Source organism: Scomber scombrus, chromosome 7 (genome assembly GCF_963691925.1).
Source record: "Scomber scombrus chromosome 7, fScoSco1.1, whole genome shotgun sequence".
NCBI classification, from domain to species: domain Eukaryota; kingdom Metazoa; phylum Chordata; class Actinopteri; order Scombriformes; family Scombridae; genus Scomber; species Scomber scombrus.
The window spans coordinates 24,784,217-24,805,243 of NC_084976.1; the positions used below are offsets into that span (position 1 = coordinate 24,784,217).

The 21,027-nt window shown below is 40.9% G+C and overlaps 1 protein-coding gene across 3 annotated transcripts in view; it reads left to right on the forward strand.

Annotated features, from left to right (window-relative positions):
* The first annotated feature begins 5,981 nt into the window (after positions 1-5,981).
* LOC133983020 (lamin-A-like) overlaps positions 5,982-21,027 on the forward strand; it is a 36,963-nt gene continuing 21,917 nt past the window's right edge. Inside the window, exons 1-3 of one of the 3 annotated variants that reach the window (XM_062421935.1) lie at positions 6,004-6,056; positions 10,713-10,847; positions 12,722-13,107. In XM_062421935.1, the coding sequence (XP_062277919.1) occupies positions 12,767-13,107 (341 nt within the window). In that variant the 5' untranslated portion in view covers positions 6,004-6,056; positions 10,713-10,847; positions 12,722-12,766. Of the gene's footprint in view, positions 6,057-8,329; positions 10,848-12,721; positions 13,108-21,027 lie in introns of those variants that run through there. The other 2 variants (XM_062421936.1, XM_062421934.1) reach the window with 2 other exon arrangements.

A 21,027-nucleotide genomic window follows, 5' to 3' on the forward strand; every position in this document is an offset into this window, starting at 1 on the left:
CTCCACGTGGTGTTTTCCCACACTGTAACTGGGTTACAACTTTAATAACAAAAACAAAAATACACTCAGTCTTCCATTTGAGCTTACGCGACAGACTGAGCATGGCATGTGACTACTAGAGAGATTCGGCATGAATATTTTAGCATTTCTAGTGAGAACGCCTTCTGCCTTTTAATAACACATAGAATAGAGCAACAATACAATCACGATTTTCCAAACACCAGGTCTGTAAATAGAAACAATATAAATGTTGTGATAAAATGGTACCAGAAAGATGGAGCGTGTGTATTTACATGCATAATCATAGTCTAGACGCGCTCTCAGGGTGCCAATCAGAAAGGGGTTCGTTCCCCAAGGGTGTGTTGCAGATGAGAACTCACAGGGAGACTCCTGGTATGAGGCCAGGATTAAAACATCCCCCACTCCACCCAATAACATGGATAAAAAACAGCAGCAGGAGGAGAGCAGGATCGCGTGATGCATGAAGGACCAGAGGGTGGGCCCGGGGGGTCTGCCCCCAATCCCCACCCCACCTAGAGGAGAGGCCAGAGGATTGGGTGGGAGCACGGTTGGGATGGGGACAAGCACCACACAAGGGCTGGCCTCTCAGTGGTGCACCGACCACGGTAGTGTGTCCAAGAGGTCGTCTGGCTCCATTAAAAGGGGTCCGCCGGGAACCGAGAGCCCCAATCAATAAAAAGCATGGATCTGGGATAGTGTTTCCCCCCTTTCACAATCCTCTCTCTGCCTTAATGTGTGTGTTTTGGTGTGGCTTGTTGGAGGCCTGATTGGTGATGCTGTTGTACCACATAACCTCTGTGACCCTGAATAAACCTCCTCTGGTTTGGGGCAGGCTTACAGCTGCCTGATGTGGTCACTGCCTATAGCTGAACGCTGCAATTGTCATTTGTACTCATATGTGTGCATGTGAGTGTGTGTGTGTGTGTGTTACAGGATACTTGTGAAACTCAGAGTGAGGTCATGTTACTTGCACATAAAAAACTCAATGATCTTGACCATCTGGTCGTCAGAGTGGTCCCCTTTCTCTTTTTTTCCCTCTGATGAAAGGCTGACTGGCATCTTTGGGGAGATGCTTTGGTTTACTGTGCCGCAGAGACACACCAATCTCTTTGTCCAAGAGACCATGCAAATATTGCTTCTACCTATGGACAGTATCTGTCTTTCAAAAGGGGACAGGCTTAATAGGCTGTAAAGATATGTCTAAGAATCCCTAAAGGACGTCCCTTTGACTTCCACGGCCAGATGTCCTTTTCAAGACTTTTCTGGTGCCCCGCTGTCACTTGAATGAGGCTTCTGCGAGCACAAAGGGACATGTTGGCTAAGCACCACGTGCTGATGCCACAGTGAACGGGCTCACAGGGATGATGTAAGACCTCATGCAAATGATACCACATCTTGTGCTCATAAGCTGACGTGAGCCCTGAAATCGATCAGCTGAACAAGTGAAACATAAAATGAAGAGGCTACTTTGTGTTTCCGTAAATAGAAACAATGTAACATTTTTTTGTTTCTCATTTGTGTTGCTTGTATTTGCTGTAAGTTTTTTCCCCCCCACTGTTTTCAAGTAAGCAGGCAAAAGCAGCAGCAGACAGACAGACTGCACACAATAATGACACAAGATCGCAAACAAACAACAACAAAATTGTTTAAGAGAAAAGAGAAAATGGGAGATGGAGAGGCAGTGGTGGAATACACTCTGAAAGGAAAGATCATCATCAAACATGAAGCAACTGAGTGTTTCTGGCAGTCATTTTAGAATCACCAGAATGTTTATTTTTTCTGCAGGTCGACCGACACACAGGGACCCAGATAATGAGGCCTTTTCCTCCCAAACTCCGCTGTCTTTGGTCAGCAAAAATAACCACACTAAGCAAAAAGTGAAGCTCTAAGTATGTTTTTCACCCTTATTTGAATGCTCTAAGACGAGGCTCTCTGTGAAGTAATCAAATATTTCTGGTGATTTTTAGACAAAGCCCAAATACAATGAAATAATTTCAGTGTAATTCAATTCAAATCTAGGTTGTCACCCTGGAGTCAATCCTATTGGGTATGCTTATTCAGTTTGTACAATGCATGGGGATTTCCTCGGAGAGCAGTGCGATCCACAAGTACACTTGTTAGAAAACTATTGTGTGTCAGTGTGAGTGAGACGGCTGAATGTGTTGTTTTATCCCCAGTGCTGGCTGTTTATTCGGGCTGTAACTAGAGATTATTTACATTACAGATTAATCTGTCATTTAGTTTTTGTCAGTGGTTCTAGGGGTGGCAATTTCAGGCTGTTGGTCCACCACTTACTGGCCAAAATATTTCAACAACTATTAGGTGGATTATCATGAAATTTAATTCCCACATTCATAGGCCTCAGAGGGTGATCGATCGCTTGACTTTCCCTGGCTTTTTTTTTGTTAAATGTCTCAAAAACTGATCGGTTGATGGTTGTGAAATTTGATACAGACATTAATTTCCCCCTCAGAATTTTAATAACCTCAGTGACCCCCTGACCTTCCCTCTAAAACTTTCATCTAAAAGTAACTAATGACATTCCCATCAGCCTCATTTCTAATTAGCTAATGTTAGCATGCTAGTGAATGTGGTAAACATTATATCTGCAAAACATCAGCATGTTAGCATTGTCATTGTGAGCATATCATGAGGATGATGTCAGCACTCAGCCCAAAGCACCACTGTGCCTAATTACAGTTTTACACAGCTGCTAGCATTGCTGTAGATTTTTAATTAATTGTTTGGACTACTAAATGTGGGAAAATAGTGAAAAATGTCCAAAGCCTATAAGGTGACAACTTCAGATTGCTTGTCTTGTCGAAACAACAGTCCGAACCCCAAAGGTATTAAAAACCAGAGCTAAGAAAAAAGGCAGCAAATTCTCACATTTGAGAAGCTAGAGTTATTTGCACATTTGGAAATTGCTTGATAAAGAATTACCTCATCATTAAATTTATCACCCATTCTTTTTCTTTTGACTCCTTTATTCAAATGATCAGCCAATTATTTCAGAACCTATGTTACATCAGTGTATTTGCAGCAAATCCTTCTGTGTGACAAACAGATTGACAGTTTTTCCATCTTTAAACTCTGAACACACAAACCCTCAGATAAATTCTCTGCTCGCCTGCTGTGACCCCCCCACCCACCCCACCCCACCACTTCATCCTCCAACAACAAACACACAAACAGGGGTGTTGTGACCGGGAGAGCTGGTGTCAGCTGGGAATATGAGTCAGGTAGTATGACTTCATTGCTTTTTACGGGTATTAGGTCATCTCTCTCACTCTCTTTCCCTATTTCCAGCCCCCTCCCCTCCCTGTCTCTCTAATCACATTGATGCTGTACAGCTAGTGACACGCCTAGTGATGAGTAAGGCTCACCTCACCGCTTGCTTCCCGTATGGTGGTGATCTCACACTCGTCACAGTCAGCTTTGAACTCAAGGAGTCCTGCTGGTCTCCACTTTCTTCTTGGCATCCTTTTCTCATTTTAGTGAATGCATTGCAGACAATGTAACAATCGATTGATTCAGATATTACTTTTTCATTACACAACGAAAGATTGCATTTTTTAATCTGCAAAATGATTTAGTCATGGGATCAATATCACACTGTAAAATGATTTCTTGGGTTTCGTCTTAATCAAACATATTTTGTTACTAAATTATGATGCCTTGTTAGGAATAAAAACTTGCATACCTAAGTGCACACAATGCAGCTCCGATGCACTTTAAGATTTGTTGATTTCAAGGATGAAGTGTGAAGTAGATCAGTTTTAAAAGCCTTCATTTTATTCTCAGACGTGTCATCATTGATGGGAAGTGATGGAGTACATTTCTTCATCCACTGTACTTAGATAGAAACAGAGGTTTTACTGCTTTACTCCATTATTTACATTTTATTTTATATATTTTATTTTTTACTTACTAATACTCCTATTACATTACATGTAAAAATGTATTGCATATTTGACTTCTCTGCACTTACTTTCAGCTATAGTTACTAATTAATTTATGTATTAAGATTTTATGTATAAAATCTATACAAATCTAAGAAATATGCATTTTTATAGATAAACTTCACAACAGTATATAAGGTAGTTAAAATGTTCTTCACTTTTATCAACTTGCAAAATTAAAACTATATTTAATGCATAGTGGTACAATAATATAACACTCTGTAAAAAGCCATTCTGCATAATGAGTACTTTCATTTTTTATATTTTAAGTACATTTTGCTGCTTATACTGCAGCAGTAGCAATTTTGAGTATATGACTTTTACTTAATGGAGTATATATTACAATGTAGTAGGTGAACTTTTACTTAAGTAAAATATTTAATAATTCTTCCACCACTTTTAACACATTGACTCCACTTCAGAGAGAAATATGCTTTTGGCTCCACTGCATGTATTTGACAGCTGCATTTAATAGTTACATTTAGCATTAAGATATTACATTAAAAAACACACGATCAATTTACAAAGTTTGATGTATTGTTATTGATCCTACTGTTCAACAGCATATAAAGTAACTGAAATGTCTCATTTGTTTTTAAATCAAATAATAGCAAATTTAGATGTTAGTAAGACTTTTATGAATTTGGCACTTTCATTTGTAATTAAATGTTTTACATTGTGGTACTGATTCTTTTATCTAAGTATCAGAATACCTCTTCCACCACTGTTTATCATCCAGGCTGATTTGAAGACTGATTTTTTTGAGACCGCAGCATCAACACCATCGGGCAAATGTGCCCTGTGGTACTTCAGGTACTTTTTACTGAGTTGGAGCCCCAAATAGGACACAGAGCACCTGTGTCATTTCAACAGGTACAGTTTTGTACCAAAGCATCAAAATATGTACACCTTATTTGAATTATGTCATTGTTTCTTTAGAGTTATAGATGACAAACTGATAGTGCCCTGAAGGTGCAGTATTAATACCAGACTAGACTACAAGTGCAATCACAGCAAGCGTGGGAGCATTCTCGGACCTTGTTGTCTCAGAGATCATGATGCCTCCCAGTGACCCACAGTCCTGTTACATCATTTATAACCATTATGAATGTAAACAAACCATTTACAGCTCGGTAACATGGATCATGTAAAATTCATGTTCTGCGGTTACATAATGATAAGCATATCCACGAGGAGCTCTATATAAAATATCTCCAGCAGCCCGCTCCAGTTGTTTTTAAATTGTGTTTTTGTTTGTATTTAGAATGAGTTTTTGGGATCACAGAGGAATTAAAGTGACTGTGCCATTCAACTGGGCCATCTGTACAGTTTGATAGTAGCAGTCGTGCTGGTAGTTGCCTTGAGGAATAATTGTATGACTCCCTGGCAGCCACTTTAATTAAATTATCAATTCATGTGAAACCCAGCTCAGGTCAGTATATCAATCATTGCAAGTAGTGGGGTCACAGGGGCCCCTGAAGTCACTCCTGGGGGTCCCGAGCAAAATGAATACCACTGTTATATCATTCATTTCAAGCAACTGACAGACACGTGTGTTGATAATGGTTGTGATATCTGAATTGTGATGTGAAATATCAACCACATTTTCTTCAGAGGACAACAAAATGAAATTAGGATCTGTGGAGAATTTGTTTGTTTTCTCTCTCTCTGCAGCCTTGAGATTACTCTTACTCCGAGGCACTTTTTCATTTATTTTTTCCAAAACTTCACCTGCTGCCTTCATAAAAAAGAAAAACCCTCAACAGCTAAAAATAATCCTGATACGAAGCGGACCAAAGCATTAATTATGGTCGCCAGGTGGCGCCTATAGGCTGCATTGTAATTAGCAGAGGTTGTCAGTCTAATCAAGTGTGTTGATTTGCAGGTGTCTGTTTGTTGCTGGCTGGACTCGGTGGACTTCCTCCTCGGCGATTTGTAAATAGCAAACTGGATGCAGTGGATAATATAATGATTAACTGGATTGTGGACAATTTCAAAGGTCAATAGTGACCGTGGAGGGGACGCATTTTTTAAACGACTGCAGAAAAGCTCAAGTCTCTCCAAAGAAAGCAGGTAAGAAATGTGGTTTGTTGAGTCTGAATTTGTCGCTATGTCATAATTCTGGAGTTGTTCTGTTTTTTTAAAGAACCAGGCAGGATGTTGAACCAATTTATGAACTCTGTGACCCCCCCTATATTGAGAGGTATCAGCTGCAAGTTTTAATTCAGTGCGTCCACCAGTGGATGGCGCTTCGTATCTGCTCTGTGTGCTTGTGAATGACGTGACGTGCGTCTCTGTTGCACCCAAACAGACGGTAGTGCAGACAGGGGGCGCCAGAGAGGCACAGACTCAGAGCTGCAGAATCATTCATGAGGAAAGCAGGCAGGGACACGCAGGGACACACACTCAGTCTCCGGTTTATAAAGTGCACCCAGTTAAATTTGATGAAATCCTGTCTCCGTGAAGGTGAACATCCCCAATTCTTGTTTTAGAGAAGTGCTTAATCAACTTCATGGTCTTTTTTTGTTGGCTTTAGTTTCTTCTGATGTTAAATGTTATATTTGTCCACCCCTTCAGTATCAGTGATGATAGTTTGTACTTAGTGTATGGTTTATAGAGTATAGTATATATAGTAGTGTATGGGGCTGCAGTATTTTCATTATCAGTGACTCTGTAGAAAGTGATGTTCAAACCCTTCCAAAAGATATGTTTAAATCTATATATGACAAAGAAAGGCATTAAATTATCACATTTGAAAAGCTGGAACCAGCAAAAGTTTGACATTTTTGCTTGACAAGTGGCTGAAATCATTAATGGATTATCAAAATACTTGCAGATACATTTTCTGCTAATCAATTAAGCCATTCAGCTTTAGTGTTGGTATCAGAACTGCAACAATTAGTTGATTAATCAGCCTTATTTTGAAAATGGATTCATTTTTCTGGGTAATAGTTTGAATAGTTGCTTTTTTTTTTCTTTTACAATTTTAAATGGGTTATCTTTGATGTATTTATCATCTTTGGCTCCAGAGGTGAGATAATCTGATGTACCAGATGGTTTGTTACACAGAACCATCGGAGTAGTCATCTTTGGAAACTGTTTGGAAAAGGGCAGGCACTTTGAAAAAATACTTGGCAGTTGATTGGATGAACCATCTCACAATCACAGTCTATTACATTGTGAGGCAGCTGGATTTGCGACGCTGATACGTCCGAATCCCTGGTGGTTTGGACACAAGCATGTATAATTTGACGCCTGATTCTTACATGATCTCATAATCTCATCCGGCTGCCTTACAAGGCAAAGGATGTTAAGCACTGCATTTATAGGGGCACACATACGGTTTTTAAACTGACCATCTAACTCAAAACATGTGCTTTTGTTTGTGTTATTTCACTTGGATGTTTGAGCTTCACTGTTAAAGTTGAAATAAAAGACACATTATTTAGAGCAGTATTTTATGTCCTAAAACATGCCTGGATGGGACTTAAATTGAAACTATAAATATTAGTCATACATTCAAAATGTTATTTCAGTAAAAAAAAAAAGAAGAAGAAGAAAGAAGTGCAAAAGAAATGATAACTACAGAGTGGATGTGAGACTTACAAAAAGGTGCTGGTGGAAGCACGTGGCTCCAGAGTTGCACTATTCATGGCCACATATGATGTGACTCACAGTAGTTAGGAAATATTTAGCCTGGCTCTGAGTATTTTGTCCCATTCAGTTTCCTCATTTTCCCTCTGGGATAGTTGCTTCGTCATGTTGCTGATTGAGGTAATGAGACAAGCTTTTGATCCCTCCTGATATCTGATCCCGACCCACCCAGGAAAGAGCAGTCCATCATCAAAGATAACACATTGTACTGCCTGTCCCAACGTGATTAATTCCACATTGCCAGCACATTATCAAAAATTATAAAATAAATTTACATAAGACTGAAGGTCGTTGTGATCATCTTTAGTATGATTTGCATGGTAAGCAAAACAAGGACTCACAAAGCAACATTGTTAGACATGTTACTGAACATGCGCAATGTGCAGAAATGGATGGATCATCAAATTTAATGAATCAAATGCAAACGTAGTCCAATTTTTTGTTGTTGCTATCCTTAACTACCCTCAAAGCATATCAGGCTCTTGTGCGTTGGACAGAGATATGGTAGCAGCCTTTGCAGATGTATGAACAATGGCCTTTTGAAGAACAGAGATAAAGAAGTGAAAGACTGCTGTAGGGTTACAGTTGCTGCTGAGCAACAAAGCAAACGCAAATATACACTTGTCAACGTGTTTCTTAGTAACTGATGGTGAAAGTTTGTGAAATGAAAGACTAATGCTTCTGTGAACTATTAGATTATACAAATTAGTTACCGCAGTGCCGCCACGTTATCTGCAAAACAATCAAGACAGGGAGAGATACTGTGCATCTGAGGAGGAAATGGAGAAAAGGCGATAAAGGAATGAGATGAAAAGGAAAAAAAGCATTTTTATGTCCTGGTGTGCATGACAGCTGTTCGTCATGTTTTTTAACACTGGAATAAGACCCTGTCTTTAGTAGCCTGTTTGCCTTTAAAAAAAAAAAAAAAGTAAACATTATTGTCATGCCAAAATTCCTCTTGTGTCATCTCTCTTTTCTCCCAGGGCAGCAGCAAGTTAGTAGCTCACGGTGGAGACATACATCCTCGAGGTTGCACAACAGGCACGCCTTGTGGGTTTTTTTTGCTGCCCATTTGGAATGCTGTGAGGGCAGAAAGAGAGAGAAAGACAGGGATTGAGGCAGTGACTTGAAGAAAGCAGCTGACTGCCAATGTGCTGTTCAGTACTTGTCTTGTGTGGTGAGTTGCATCACAGTCTGTCATGCCTGCTCCTGTCTTTGCACTTGATGAGTGCATCTGGGATCCAGACTCCTAAATACTATGTGTGAGACAGACAACTCAACACTTGAGTGCATTGGTAGCAGTTTAAATTAGCAGCTGAAAGGTGATGGTTTACCACTTAAATTTGCCACATTACATCTTTGTAAGCAGCATCCAAATAATCCAATTTAATTTACCACCTATCCAACAGGTGTTAATAGAAAACAAATGCAAGTGCAAATTACTGGAAAATATAGAGCTGAGAAGATTTGGTTAATTTAAAAAACGTATCGGCATCTTTTATTTGTTCGATACATTTTTTGTGATTTGCTGGTATAGTACCAACTTATTCATCAGAACTATTTTCTGCTTTTCTCTGTCACATATCATTGTAAATGAAATGTCTTTGGGATGTGCACTGTTGGTCAAAACAAAACAATTTGAAGATGTATCCTACGGCTCAGGTATATTGTGATATTTCCACAATGTTCTGACATTTTATAAACAAAACGATTATGAAACTGACAGTGAAGTCAGTTAGGTGCAGCCCTAGTAAAAGTACTTCCCTTGTAGCTGAGATATTTTGATCTGTTAGTCCTTTTCGTAGAAGATGAGCAGTGAGGTGTAAATAGGGCGTGAGTTGTGTCTTCAAATGCCTTTAAGCAGAGTTTTGAAACTATGAGTTCTTTATTGATCAACCACCATCAGATTGGTTCTATAACGTGAGGAAAACATGTCATTTATCATTCATTCATGCTTCAGGGCTCTAGGTTATGTCACAGCTGAGTAGCCCTGTTTCAGCTTGATAACATTTGTGATGAAATGTCATGATTGTTTGGGCAAATGGACAGCACAAGAAAAGGAAATCAGTTTGAAAACCTGAAATGGAGAGATGGAGAAAGAGAGGTAGAGAGGAGGAGGCCGAACAAGTGAGCTGCTTTTAATATGGATGTGTGACGCAGGGAAGGTTCAGACACTGACGGCTCCTTTCCACTGGAAGGCCACACTGAAGCCAGGATACTCCCTTAGCCACTAGGCCTGCCCCATGCCCAAAAACAGAGATGCTGTCTTGCCCCTTGTTTAACCACATGCACATACACAGACACACACATGAATGGACTGACTTCCATTTCCATGGTGAGGAGATACATACACACACACACAGAAAATGTCTTTTTCCCTTGCACCAGAACTTGATTGGACCTGTGATGCCATTAACTCCACCCCGAGCAAATAAATAAGACCAGAATCAACTTGGTGTCGAGAGACAGACGTTTAGACTTTGAAGATGGCTTGTGGGAATTATTCCACCTTTCACTGGGAATATGATATCAAAGATTTGTGGCTTTTTTCCTCCTTGGATTTAGTGGACAACCATGTTGACAGGATTTTTTTCTGCGATGGATAACACCAGATCCACACTATGAGGTGATGAATGATTTGCATGTAGTTTTCTTATTTATCATGCTGTGTGATTGCGCATGCCAAGGTTATCTTTAGGTCTTTAGGCTATCCTTAGAGTAGGCTGTCAGAGGCATTTCAACCAGAAAAGTGGGCTAAGAATATATTCTACATAGCAGCAGGGGAGGGCAGGGTGAGAGCGACACATTCACACACTGTTACCCACCTGGGAGCTGTTGAGTATCACCAGTGTCACTGCATTTTATTGACAGACCACTTGCACCAGTTGCTAAGGTCAGTCCGTCTGCATGGACTCTGTCTGAGGGAAATGAGAAAGGGAAAGATAGGGCCAGTGCAGGGAGAGATAAAGCTCAGCAGCTGCTCTGTGAGATTGTGTGTGCACACAGTCTGTCTAGCCTGACTCCTCCTCGCTGCCCCACCCTCCCCTCTCTTGTACTCCCACCCCTTCTCTCGAGCTTCAGCAGTAGGTACATGTGCAGTGAGCAACAGCTAGGAAAGCAGTTCAGGGCACGAGCCAAAGGCGCACACACCCACCAGCAGAGAGCAAGACTACATTATTCAACGGATCCTCTTCTCTACGTTCCTCAGGGGTACGGCACACACACTCACAGCAGCTCACACACACTAACACCAGCAGATAAACTTGTAGAAAGCACCAGAACACTGTCTTCTACGTCAGAAGGCTGAAGTTGAGAGGTTCTCCCACAAATGAGGTAAGGTTCAGACAGTCTATTCAGATTTTTGTCTCCCTGTGAGAGTTTTTAATCGTTATAGTGACAGACTGTGGTAGTGTTGTGGGAATGAAATCATAATCATAGTAATGGTCATAAAATAGAGCTTGTTTAACTTGTTCAGTCAGTCAGCAAATCCATTTGCCTATTGGCAGGGAGTGGTGTGAAATAACTTAGTAAAGTAAAAGTTGTTGCTCATTTTAATTCAAACTGTTGAAATAGTGAAAAGTGGAACATCAAACAGACCTGTTAATGTTCAGCACGTTTCGGGAGCTTAAATTGATGCTTAATTTATTCAAAAAGTTAGTTGAGAGAGTACTTGTGGCTGTATGGGTTTGCTCCTGTGGGCGTGTGCACGCATCATATCCATGCATGTGTGCGCCATCCCACCCACATGGGCGTGCGCGCACTTTTGGTAATGGGAGGTGAGGTGATGGATGGCAAAGTTTGCCGTGTCCACCCACTGCTGAACCAAAGTGGAGTAGGCTTTCCCGCCTTTTAATGGGAATGGGTTGTTCGGTTGTGATAATTCTTAAGTCACACCTGTTTAGCCACAGTTGCATGCACGTTTTATTGATATTGCCAAAGGCGTCATCCATAATTGCAGTGTAGAGTTCTCTTTATAGTTAGTGATTTATAAGATTCATAGCTTGAAATGTTTGCTTACATTTGTAATGTTGGAGACACATTCCATCGAAACTTTAAGAAATGCTCTTTTCTCGTTATCAAATATACCCTAAAATGTAACATCAGAAAATTCAGGATCCCATCTTCAGTGACAGGATCTTTTTAACACAGTGCTTCCTTTCACTTTTTACTGTTTCAACACATCTTAACAATTACCTTATCAGGGCATCCTGCGGGACATGTTTATAATGTGAGTCAACACATTGGTATTAGGAGTGGTGGCAGTGTGAGTTGATTGGTTGTGGATGAGATGATTACTGCTGAACATGCTGATCACAGTAAACAAGTAAAAACATTTAGACGTTTTTTTCTTTATTTGGTTTGCCTCCATTTTACCAAAAAGACCACAGACGGATGAAAACGTTTTTATAAATTTTGATTTCTCTGGTAACGGCTGCATATTTCAAGAGTAATTCTTAGGTGTTTAATCACCTTTTTGAGTGAGCCAAAGGTGGGAGTGGTGTTTTTTGGGAGATATGTTTGCATAGGAGCGAACTGCTGCAAAGTGGCTTAACTACTCCTGCATCAATTTAATGGAGCCGGAGGAGAGATCAGCAGTGTATGTTATTATAGTTTGTTACACAGGGGAAATACCAGTGTGCTTCGGGCGTGTTATCAGAAATAATAGAAGGTGGAATAATGGCAAGGAAAGTGAGATAAACTGTTAAACTATCTTTTATGAAAGGATAATGTTTTTGTAATTACAAAATGACATCTTGTATACAAGCTTTGCCTCTCTAACATCACGCAGTGCAAATACAGTACAGGGAACTTATTAAATAAGGTTTTCCAAATGTGCTCACTGACGATGGAAAACTATCCAGGAGTAAATGATCATACAGAACTTTGAGCTGACCCAGCACTCCAGGCAGGCTGCCCAGAAAAGAATCAGGATTATCCAGGACTGGAACATTTCTTTAGTGTAAACTTCGTTAAAGTTGAATGTGTGATTCAGCCCATGATTAGGTGCACTGCCTTTCTAGGGAAGATAGCCCAGTTACTATCGTTTACTTCAACTCTCCTTTCTTTGTCCTCCTCCCCCACAGCCAGTGACTCACCCTCTCTCCACCTCTTGCTGAGCCATTATTACCATGGAAACCCCAAGCCAGAAACGCACCAGCCGAGGTATCGCCTCCGTCTCACCGGCCCGCATCACCAGACTGCAGGAGAAGGAGGACCTTTGCAACCTCAATGACCGGCTGGCTGTCTACATCGACAAGGTGCGCTCCCTGGAGTCGGAGAACGCCGGGTTGCGGCTGCGCATCACTGAGTCGGAGTCCTCAGTCAGCCGTGACCTGACGGGCATGAGGACGGCCTACGAGACAGAGCTGGCCGACGCTCGTAAGACCCTGGACCAGGTGGCCAAGGAGCGAGCACGCATGCAGCTGGAGCTGGGAAAGATCAGGGAGGACCACAAGGAGCTCAAAGCCAGGTAGGAGGAGCATGTGGGAGGTGGGGCTTGAATGGGAGAGGCCTTGTAACAATAGTAATGTCACAAAGGGGCATACTTGTATCACATTTATATAATATATTGCACATATAAAACCTAGTCTGTGCATTGAAAAATGGTCTCAAATAAAACAGGCTTCCACGTTTTCCTCATAAGTCAGCAGAACTACTCAGAGCTATCCATAAATCTTCCAAATTTAGCTGCTATAATGATGACAGAACATTTTATTTGCTGTTGTCTTGTTCCATTGTGGGGGAATTTCCTGCTATTTGGGCAAGTGACCCTACAATAACTTTGGGATGTTCCTGTCACTCTGAAGCATGAGACATTATAGGACAATATTGTTTACTCTGTGACACAGTATGAAATTGTCCTTTTGGGAAGCAGAGTTAAGCTGTAATGGTAAGATAAGAGCATAAATACTGTATGTGACATTATGGCGTTACGTCATGTCCCTGTACTCGCTGTGGCACATCAGCCAGCGCGGGTTTGTTCGTGCATCTGTGTTCACTCTTAAATGAGCATTATTCATGAGGTTCCAGAGCCATCACCACTTCAGTTATGAGTTTGACATTTTCTTTTTTTGTGTGTCTTAATTTGTTTCCAAAACATCTCCTAGGAGTAGTTAAGGCAGCACTGTGGTCAAAACAACTGAACATGTGCGGCTTAATGCTGTAATTTTGCCTTTGTGCAGTTATGCCTCCAGCTTACACCTATTGTTGTTCAGTAAGACGTAGATGGTGCAACATCCTAATTTTTTATTTTACTCTTTTTACAAGGAATGTAGTGGGAAGTGTGACGCCATACCCAAAATTTGCAGATCACATTCCTCGTGGTTAAGTTTGGATGACTAGTCGGTTAGCAAGTACAATTATGTGACTTTAAGCCTCGAGGGCTGTTTGAAATGACACACCTCCAGCCAAGCAGGCTCCACCTTAAACACACATATCCTGCACTGTTAAGATAAAATGACTGCTCTAATGGCAGAATGTCTTTCATTACAGTGTGTGACACAACTGTGATTGGTGATAACTTGGTGATTGTGTGTGTGTGTGAGGGTAATAAATGATTAACTTTACAGAGTGTCAGGTAATAGCCGTTGCCAGCGTGCAATTACATTACTTTTGCTCTCTCTTTTAGGACAGTGTGCATTCCCCCTCTTACCTGTGTTTGGGGTCTCACCAGCAGGCTGACAGAGTTTGTTGATGGTGTTATGCTCAGCTGTGATTACAGCCACATCGGTCTGCAGAATAGATTACTGCCGCTGGCCTCAGCCGGTGGTGGCTGCCAAAGAATGTGGCAGCGTCTTGGCAGAGTTCAACTAGGGTTAGAGGTGTTGGAGGAAATTAAACTACGAAACACTGGGCATTTTGTACTCGCACAGATTTACTTACCTACAGACTACATGTGCTCCTTTAGAGTGTGCAGAGATTCCCTGTTTTGATAATAGAGGAGCATTCAACACATTCCTTGAAAAACCCCAAACGAAAGCCCTACCCAGACTGGATTTCAACACAGTGTTGAAACAGCAGCGTGTGTATACACTGGGAATACACACAACAGGGAGTGATTTCCTCCAGTTAGCACCATTGTGTTCTTGTCATGAGTTTGACATTTTTATTGAATCTGTGCCCTAAAATATGTCCATGTGAATATGCACAAAACAGTGGGTGTGATTCAGTGCTGTGCATGAAAAAAAAAAAGATTAAATCAATTAAAAGTAAAATTCAGAATGAAAACTGTCTTTGATCTTGCCACTATTCTTTATGTGTGTTTTTGGGCGTTGACCTTCATTGTGTCAGCAATGACAATGTCCCAAGCTCATCAATCTATGGTTTGTTCATTTGCTTTCACTGGATGTGGGTGAGGATGTTGATTTTGTTGCGAGCTCCATTTGAGTGGTGATGTGTAGCCTGTAAGTGTTGAGAAGAGTATTATATTAAATGTTCATTCATTCCCACAATATCCTCCATGTCATTGTGCTTCTTGTAATTCCCCAGCTACTCAGCTAGAGAAGTAGCCAGGCTCCCACCACACTGTTTTCCAAAGGAAGCAAATCTTGTGACGTATGTGTGGTGGAGAAGAATAACTCAATCCAGCCTGGGCCGGCTTTATCTGTTATACTTCAGCCAGCGTGTTTGGTGTTTGGTTGCCATGGAGCTCTGGGAAGTCTTGGCACAGCTGTGTGACGGGGTGGTGACTCAGAGGTTTTTCATGGCCGCTGCAATGGGCCGACTGTAGACTCACTGTATGCGTCTGTAACGGGAAGTCATGTATATTAATACACACTGACGGGCTGCTTTGACTTGCCCCTGGAGCCCAGTATCATGTGACGACAGCAGCAGGCGGTGGCGGAGCAAACACTAGACAGCTACACCCCACAATATATTGACTTTTTGTTTTTTGATGTCTTTGGTTATTCCGGCCAAGTCCGACAGAACACAGAGCAACAGTTGGAGCCATAGGTGCAGTTCAGTTGACAGGACACACCTGTTTACCCCAAAGGCATGACACTGTGTCTCTCCACACTCATGTCTTTGTATGCATAACTACTACAAGGAACACATGCTCTCCCCCCCCGAGGCAAAACCTCAAGCTGTTGGGCTACCATGCCAGCTACCAACAGCACTATTTGACTTGTAAATAATTCATAACTGCAGAAAAAGCAGGTGTGGGTGTGGAATGTGGTCTTGTAAAGTATTGAAGCGTAGGACTGGAAGCAAGATATACAAGTTGAAAATAACCCCAACAAAACACGTCATAAAAATGCTAAATATTGCGCATTTTAGCAGTAACCACAGAACTGTGTTCGCAGGTTTGTCACAGACTAGTCATTTGTCTGGCTGGTGGCTCCTGCCAAGTGTAACCACCAGCCGTGATGAGATGAGCCTTTTTCAGGGGATTGGCTCTTTAGTGTCACTCACAGGAGTCATTCGTTACGCCCTTCCTTAATGCTTCATCCCGGAAGATAAGTAGATAGAATTTCATCCTACACAGCAAAATTTTACAGTTTATTCCACAATTGGTAAATTCCGCAAAATTGGCAGAGTTATCCTTAAACATAACTAATATCTGTGGCATGCATGTGTCTGTATACCTACTGTAAAAGCTGTCTTAAATCACTAACGGCTCTTTATAATAGATAAAGTTTTACGATGAGGATAAGATTCAGTTTGAGGTGTTGAAGAGTCAATAACCAAGCCCTTTTCTGGATAATCTACTTTGAACACATAAAAGCAGGGATTTATCTCAGTGTGGTTGCCCTGCCTGTCAGCAGACTTTGGTTTAGGGTGTGGCAGCAGGCAGGTGAGGCTAAACACTAAATCCAGTGAGCATGTTCCAAAAAATATGAAAAGGTAGCACATCTCAAATTTCCAAGTCAGTGAGGACAAAAATCCTACATTTACTTGTTCATTTGGCTCACATCACAATAGAAAAAACCCTCACGCGTTTTGGCAACAGGGCCGACAAGTTTAAAGGTTTAAGTTGATTTTATAATGCTGCATTCATGGCCTGATAGTGTTAAACATTAGCTTTGGCAACTACCAGAGAACACAGCAGGAAATGTCCTTATCATATGACACATTCCCATTTCCTTTTATTTGGAATATTTTGCTGCTACCATTTACTTTAATTTTGCATGTCTCCTACTGAAAATGACCCATGCGTTGTTGTAGTTTTGGAGCGATGTCACTTGTTTGTGTTGCTTATAAAGATCAACCTCAATTCTCTCTTTGCATTTAGTTAAGTGTTTTTTTCCTCATTGACTACACTTCATCGTAATAGCCCATTTAGATGTAAAGCTGTGGTTTGACCTTTTACGCTTAATTATCTGGAGACTTAATTGTCCTTGTACAGCACATGACACACTACACAGTAGGCACTGACTTTCATGGTACAAAGAAAACAAACGTCACATACGAAGCACAATGAATAGAAGTTTTTCATTATTAAGCCATTCTGTATAATGTGAGGAAGAAGGTAAAGTAAAAGGGGGGCAGCGTGATGGAGACGTGTAGAGGTGGACGTCAGAAGTGGTCTAATATTAGTCATAGCTTGAGTTTCAGTGAGTGAAGTTTCTATATTTATCTTGAGGGAAATTTTAAACACATCTCCAAGGTAACACATTATGCATCTGTGCTATTATTTGGGCCATGTGGTGGATAACAGGAGGACTCATTCAAGCTGCAGATCAAATATTTATCCCTAAAGTCTCTTCCTAAAATGGACAAGAGCAGGCCTGCACTCCACTTCTGATGATGCAGTTAAGCCATTCAAATGCCCTTTGCTCTTTTTTTCCTCTGAGTAGGCTGGTGAACACTACATCGTTATATTCTCTCTCTCTTTCTCTCTCTTTCTCTCTCTTTCTCTCTCTGTCTCTCTCGCTCTCGATCGGGGAAGTACCTCTGACTGCATGGAAAGTTGTAAATGTACAGTACTCAGTCAGCTCAGCCCACGTGAAAAGTTTCACATTGGAGACTACAAGAGACTGATGAACAAGAAACCAGTTTGAAATATAATACAAAAGAATACATTTTAATATAATAATACAATTAAATAAAGTCAAAATATTGTATTTAAATCAACCAAAGTGATTTAAACTCAACTACTTTATATTTAAAAAAATACACACATATATTTAAAATGCACAATATCTTGGTTGTTACAACAAAAAATGTCCAGTGTAGTCCAGAAATAAAATACATGCAAAGTACAGCTCTTTAAGTACAGCAGATAAAATATAAATATGTTAACAGCCTCAGTATAAAATTAGGTTTGACATATGATACTGTAAGCATCTTCCTCCTAACATCTAAAAGACTGATTTTGCACACTTAATGAAGAATTAATGAATGTTAATGGGTCAGTGTAATTAGTGGGATGAAAAATTAAGCTTGTCAGGTTGCTGTAATCCTGGTATATCATTATTAATCAGTCAAATATTCACCTCGCCTGGTGACTCTGGAGTACACAAAGCACATGATTGACTGCATCACCTTCACAGTGTCAACATCCATAAACATCTCCTGGTTGCGTTTATCCCTCTGCGTCAACAATTATTGCACCAAGCAACCTTTTTCACAGCCGACATTTTGACTTGCCGAAGCAGGAAAAGCACAGGTGGAACTAATCACATTAATGAGGGCTCCACTCCATGTAAAGCGACCTAGAAAGTCATGCTAGTTAGCCAGCGTGCACAACACCAGGACCCTGAAACTACCATTATTAATGTTAATACACCTGTGCTTTTCCTGTGAAAAAGGTCTTTCTTTCTCAAAAGCATCTGTCTCATTGTCATTGATATCTTGTCAACTCTAAATGCGGACTAACATTTTAATTTAATGAAATCAAACAAACTAGATTTGATTTGCAGAAGTACAACAATAGCAATTCACAGATCTTTAAATGAAAGCTTAGCGATATGAGCCCAAAACAGGCTGCAGACCACCATCCACCAGCAGCGGGTGACGTCATCGTGCTTTTCTCAAGTCATTTGATCATGTTCACTTCTGTTCTTCTCGCTGCCCGGGGGGGTGTGGGGGGGACCCTGTCTTCCCCTACGATGATCTCAGCTTGTATTATGTGACAGCCAACAATTGTCTGTCACATTGAGTCATGCCAGGGCAGATAAGAGCTCAGAAGAAGAGTGTATGATTTTGGGTGTCATCCAGCAGTCGTATAAATTGGATCACATCGCTCTTTGTAACATTGCCATGACATTGAAGGCGCTCTCCAATGTTGAATAACTTGTCTAGTGCTTTGCATATGAAAGTGAGTGATAAATAAAATGCCTGAATTACCTTTTTAAAGGGATCTATTTATCATTCTTGTGGAGGTTTACATAGTTATTTGTGAGGTTACACAGCAACAATGGCTGCAAATTTACCCCTATTCAAACAGGAATGCTGCCAAAGCTTGAAAGTGATTGCATGAAAAATAAAGGAGTAATACACGTTTTATTTTTTTCCACAGTGGGAAAAATAAAGCTAAAATTCATGTTAATATTAATACAGAGGGGCTGCAACAAATTTTTTTTTGAGGGATTTATCTACAAATTATTTTCCCAAACTCAAAGATTGACAATTTGCAATGATATAAAATAGAAAATCTTCACTTCTGATCATCTTTTTGGATGATCAAAAAATCATTTCACCTGTAGAGCAGATTATTTTATTTTAAGAGCTGCTTATTTTTGTCTGACCCTCGCTTGCTTCTAATATAATTGACTTTTTATGCAGATGTTTTGTTGCTGAAGGGCACAGAGTTCGTAACTGCAGCATCTTATTTGTTTCTTCTAACACGTATCCTATAGATATGTGAGTAGGTGCTATGAGGCCCAGTGAGGGTATGGCTGGTCTGGTTTGGTGACTATTTGTTCTCTTAGCCTCTTACAGGATTCTTTACAATGGCAAACAGATGTGGCAGGCCTGTAAATGTGCTGGATGGCTGCTGTATGGGGCCGACACTGTTGATTTATTGGTGTGCGAGTAATGAGAGAGCAGGTCTTGGACTTCATTGGACCAGAACTTGGTACCGAGTGGAGGTTTTGGCAGGCTGCTCTGTGTGTGTGTGTGTGTGTTAGTGGAGTTTATAGAGGCAGAGTTTCCATAGAGCCCGCAGAGCCAGCCAAACCCTCGATGAGTCACTTGCACATGGTCAGGGTAAATCACTTTAAGATGGTGGGACTCTCTCTACTTTTCTTCTTTCTTTCTCTCTCTCAGCACAAGGACTCTCCCATTGGGAATCGGAGAAAGTGGGTGCACTGCAACCTCAACTTTTCCCATTCCATCTGGTTAGTTATGTAACAATTGATCTAATTCCAGACCTGGAAATCAATTTGAGCTATATAGGATGTTTGGAGCAGCTCTACTATATAATCTAAACAGAGCACTGAGTTCGTTAGGGGAGCTGTTTGAACTTTCAATCAATTTCTGACAGATGAGTCAGATGTTCTGCATTAGCTGTTGCTCTTGTTTATTAGGAAAGAAAATGTCACGCAGAGCCAAGTTTCAACATCTTGATGTGGGTCTTCGTCATTTACAGTAAAAGTGGTCTTTTGTTGTGATTGGAGATGCTGGTTTGTATCTTTTTAAATCTGTATCACCTGTATTTTGTGTGTTAAAATTGCACTGCTCCACTATTTTACTGTTTACTGTGTAAATGTTTGTCACGGATGGTTGGAATTATTCTTTTATCTTTTAAAACCATTGATGTCTTTCCACACACACACACACACACACACACACACACACACACACACACACACACACACACACACACACACACACACACACACTTCTGGCACAGCAAGTATTTGGAAAGTTTTGTGTGTTTGTGTGTTTTTTTACTTGTTGCCAGATAGGTGGGGTTTGCCACATAGAAGGAAGCTGAGTGCCAGAGTGAAGACAATCACAGGAAAGCACGGGAAAGTCAATGCAGCGCCATTTCTTAGTGTTTTACAACTCACCTGACGCCCGGTGAATTGTCCATTTGTTTTGGACGTTTGGTGTTAGAACAAATTTCTCCTCCTATTATCTGCTGAGTACTCACCAGTGAGCTCTCCTGTGTTTCCTGCATGTCGGTGTTCGATGCCAGTCCGTTCTGGCTTCGCGTGAGAGAACCCAATCGACAGGCTCGTCCCACAACCACAACTTGGTTACACTTCGAGCACTAAATCCTTTTTCCTCTGTAAGCTAGCACAAGTAAAACAATGCTGACCGAAACGTATCACAGTCTCATAAACTCCAAGTGGCTTTTGTTTAACATTTGCAGCACTCTTGTTTTCCACCCTTGGAGTTTTCATAGTAACTCAGTGCAGCTGAAGAGAGCACGGTGCCTCATTGAAGAGGAGACTAAAACACAGTCTGTTGTTACTACACGGAGAATTAGTGAGGGTGGCGA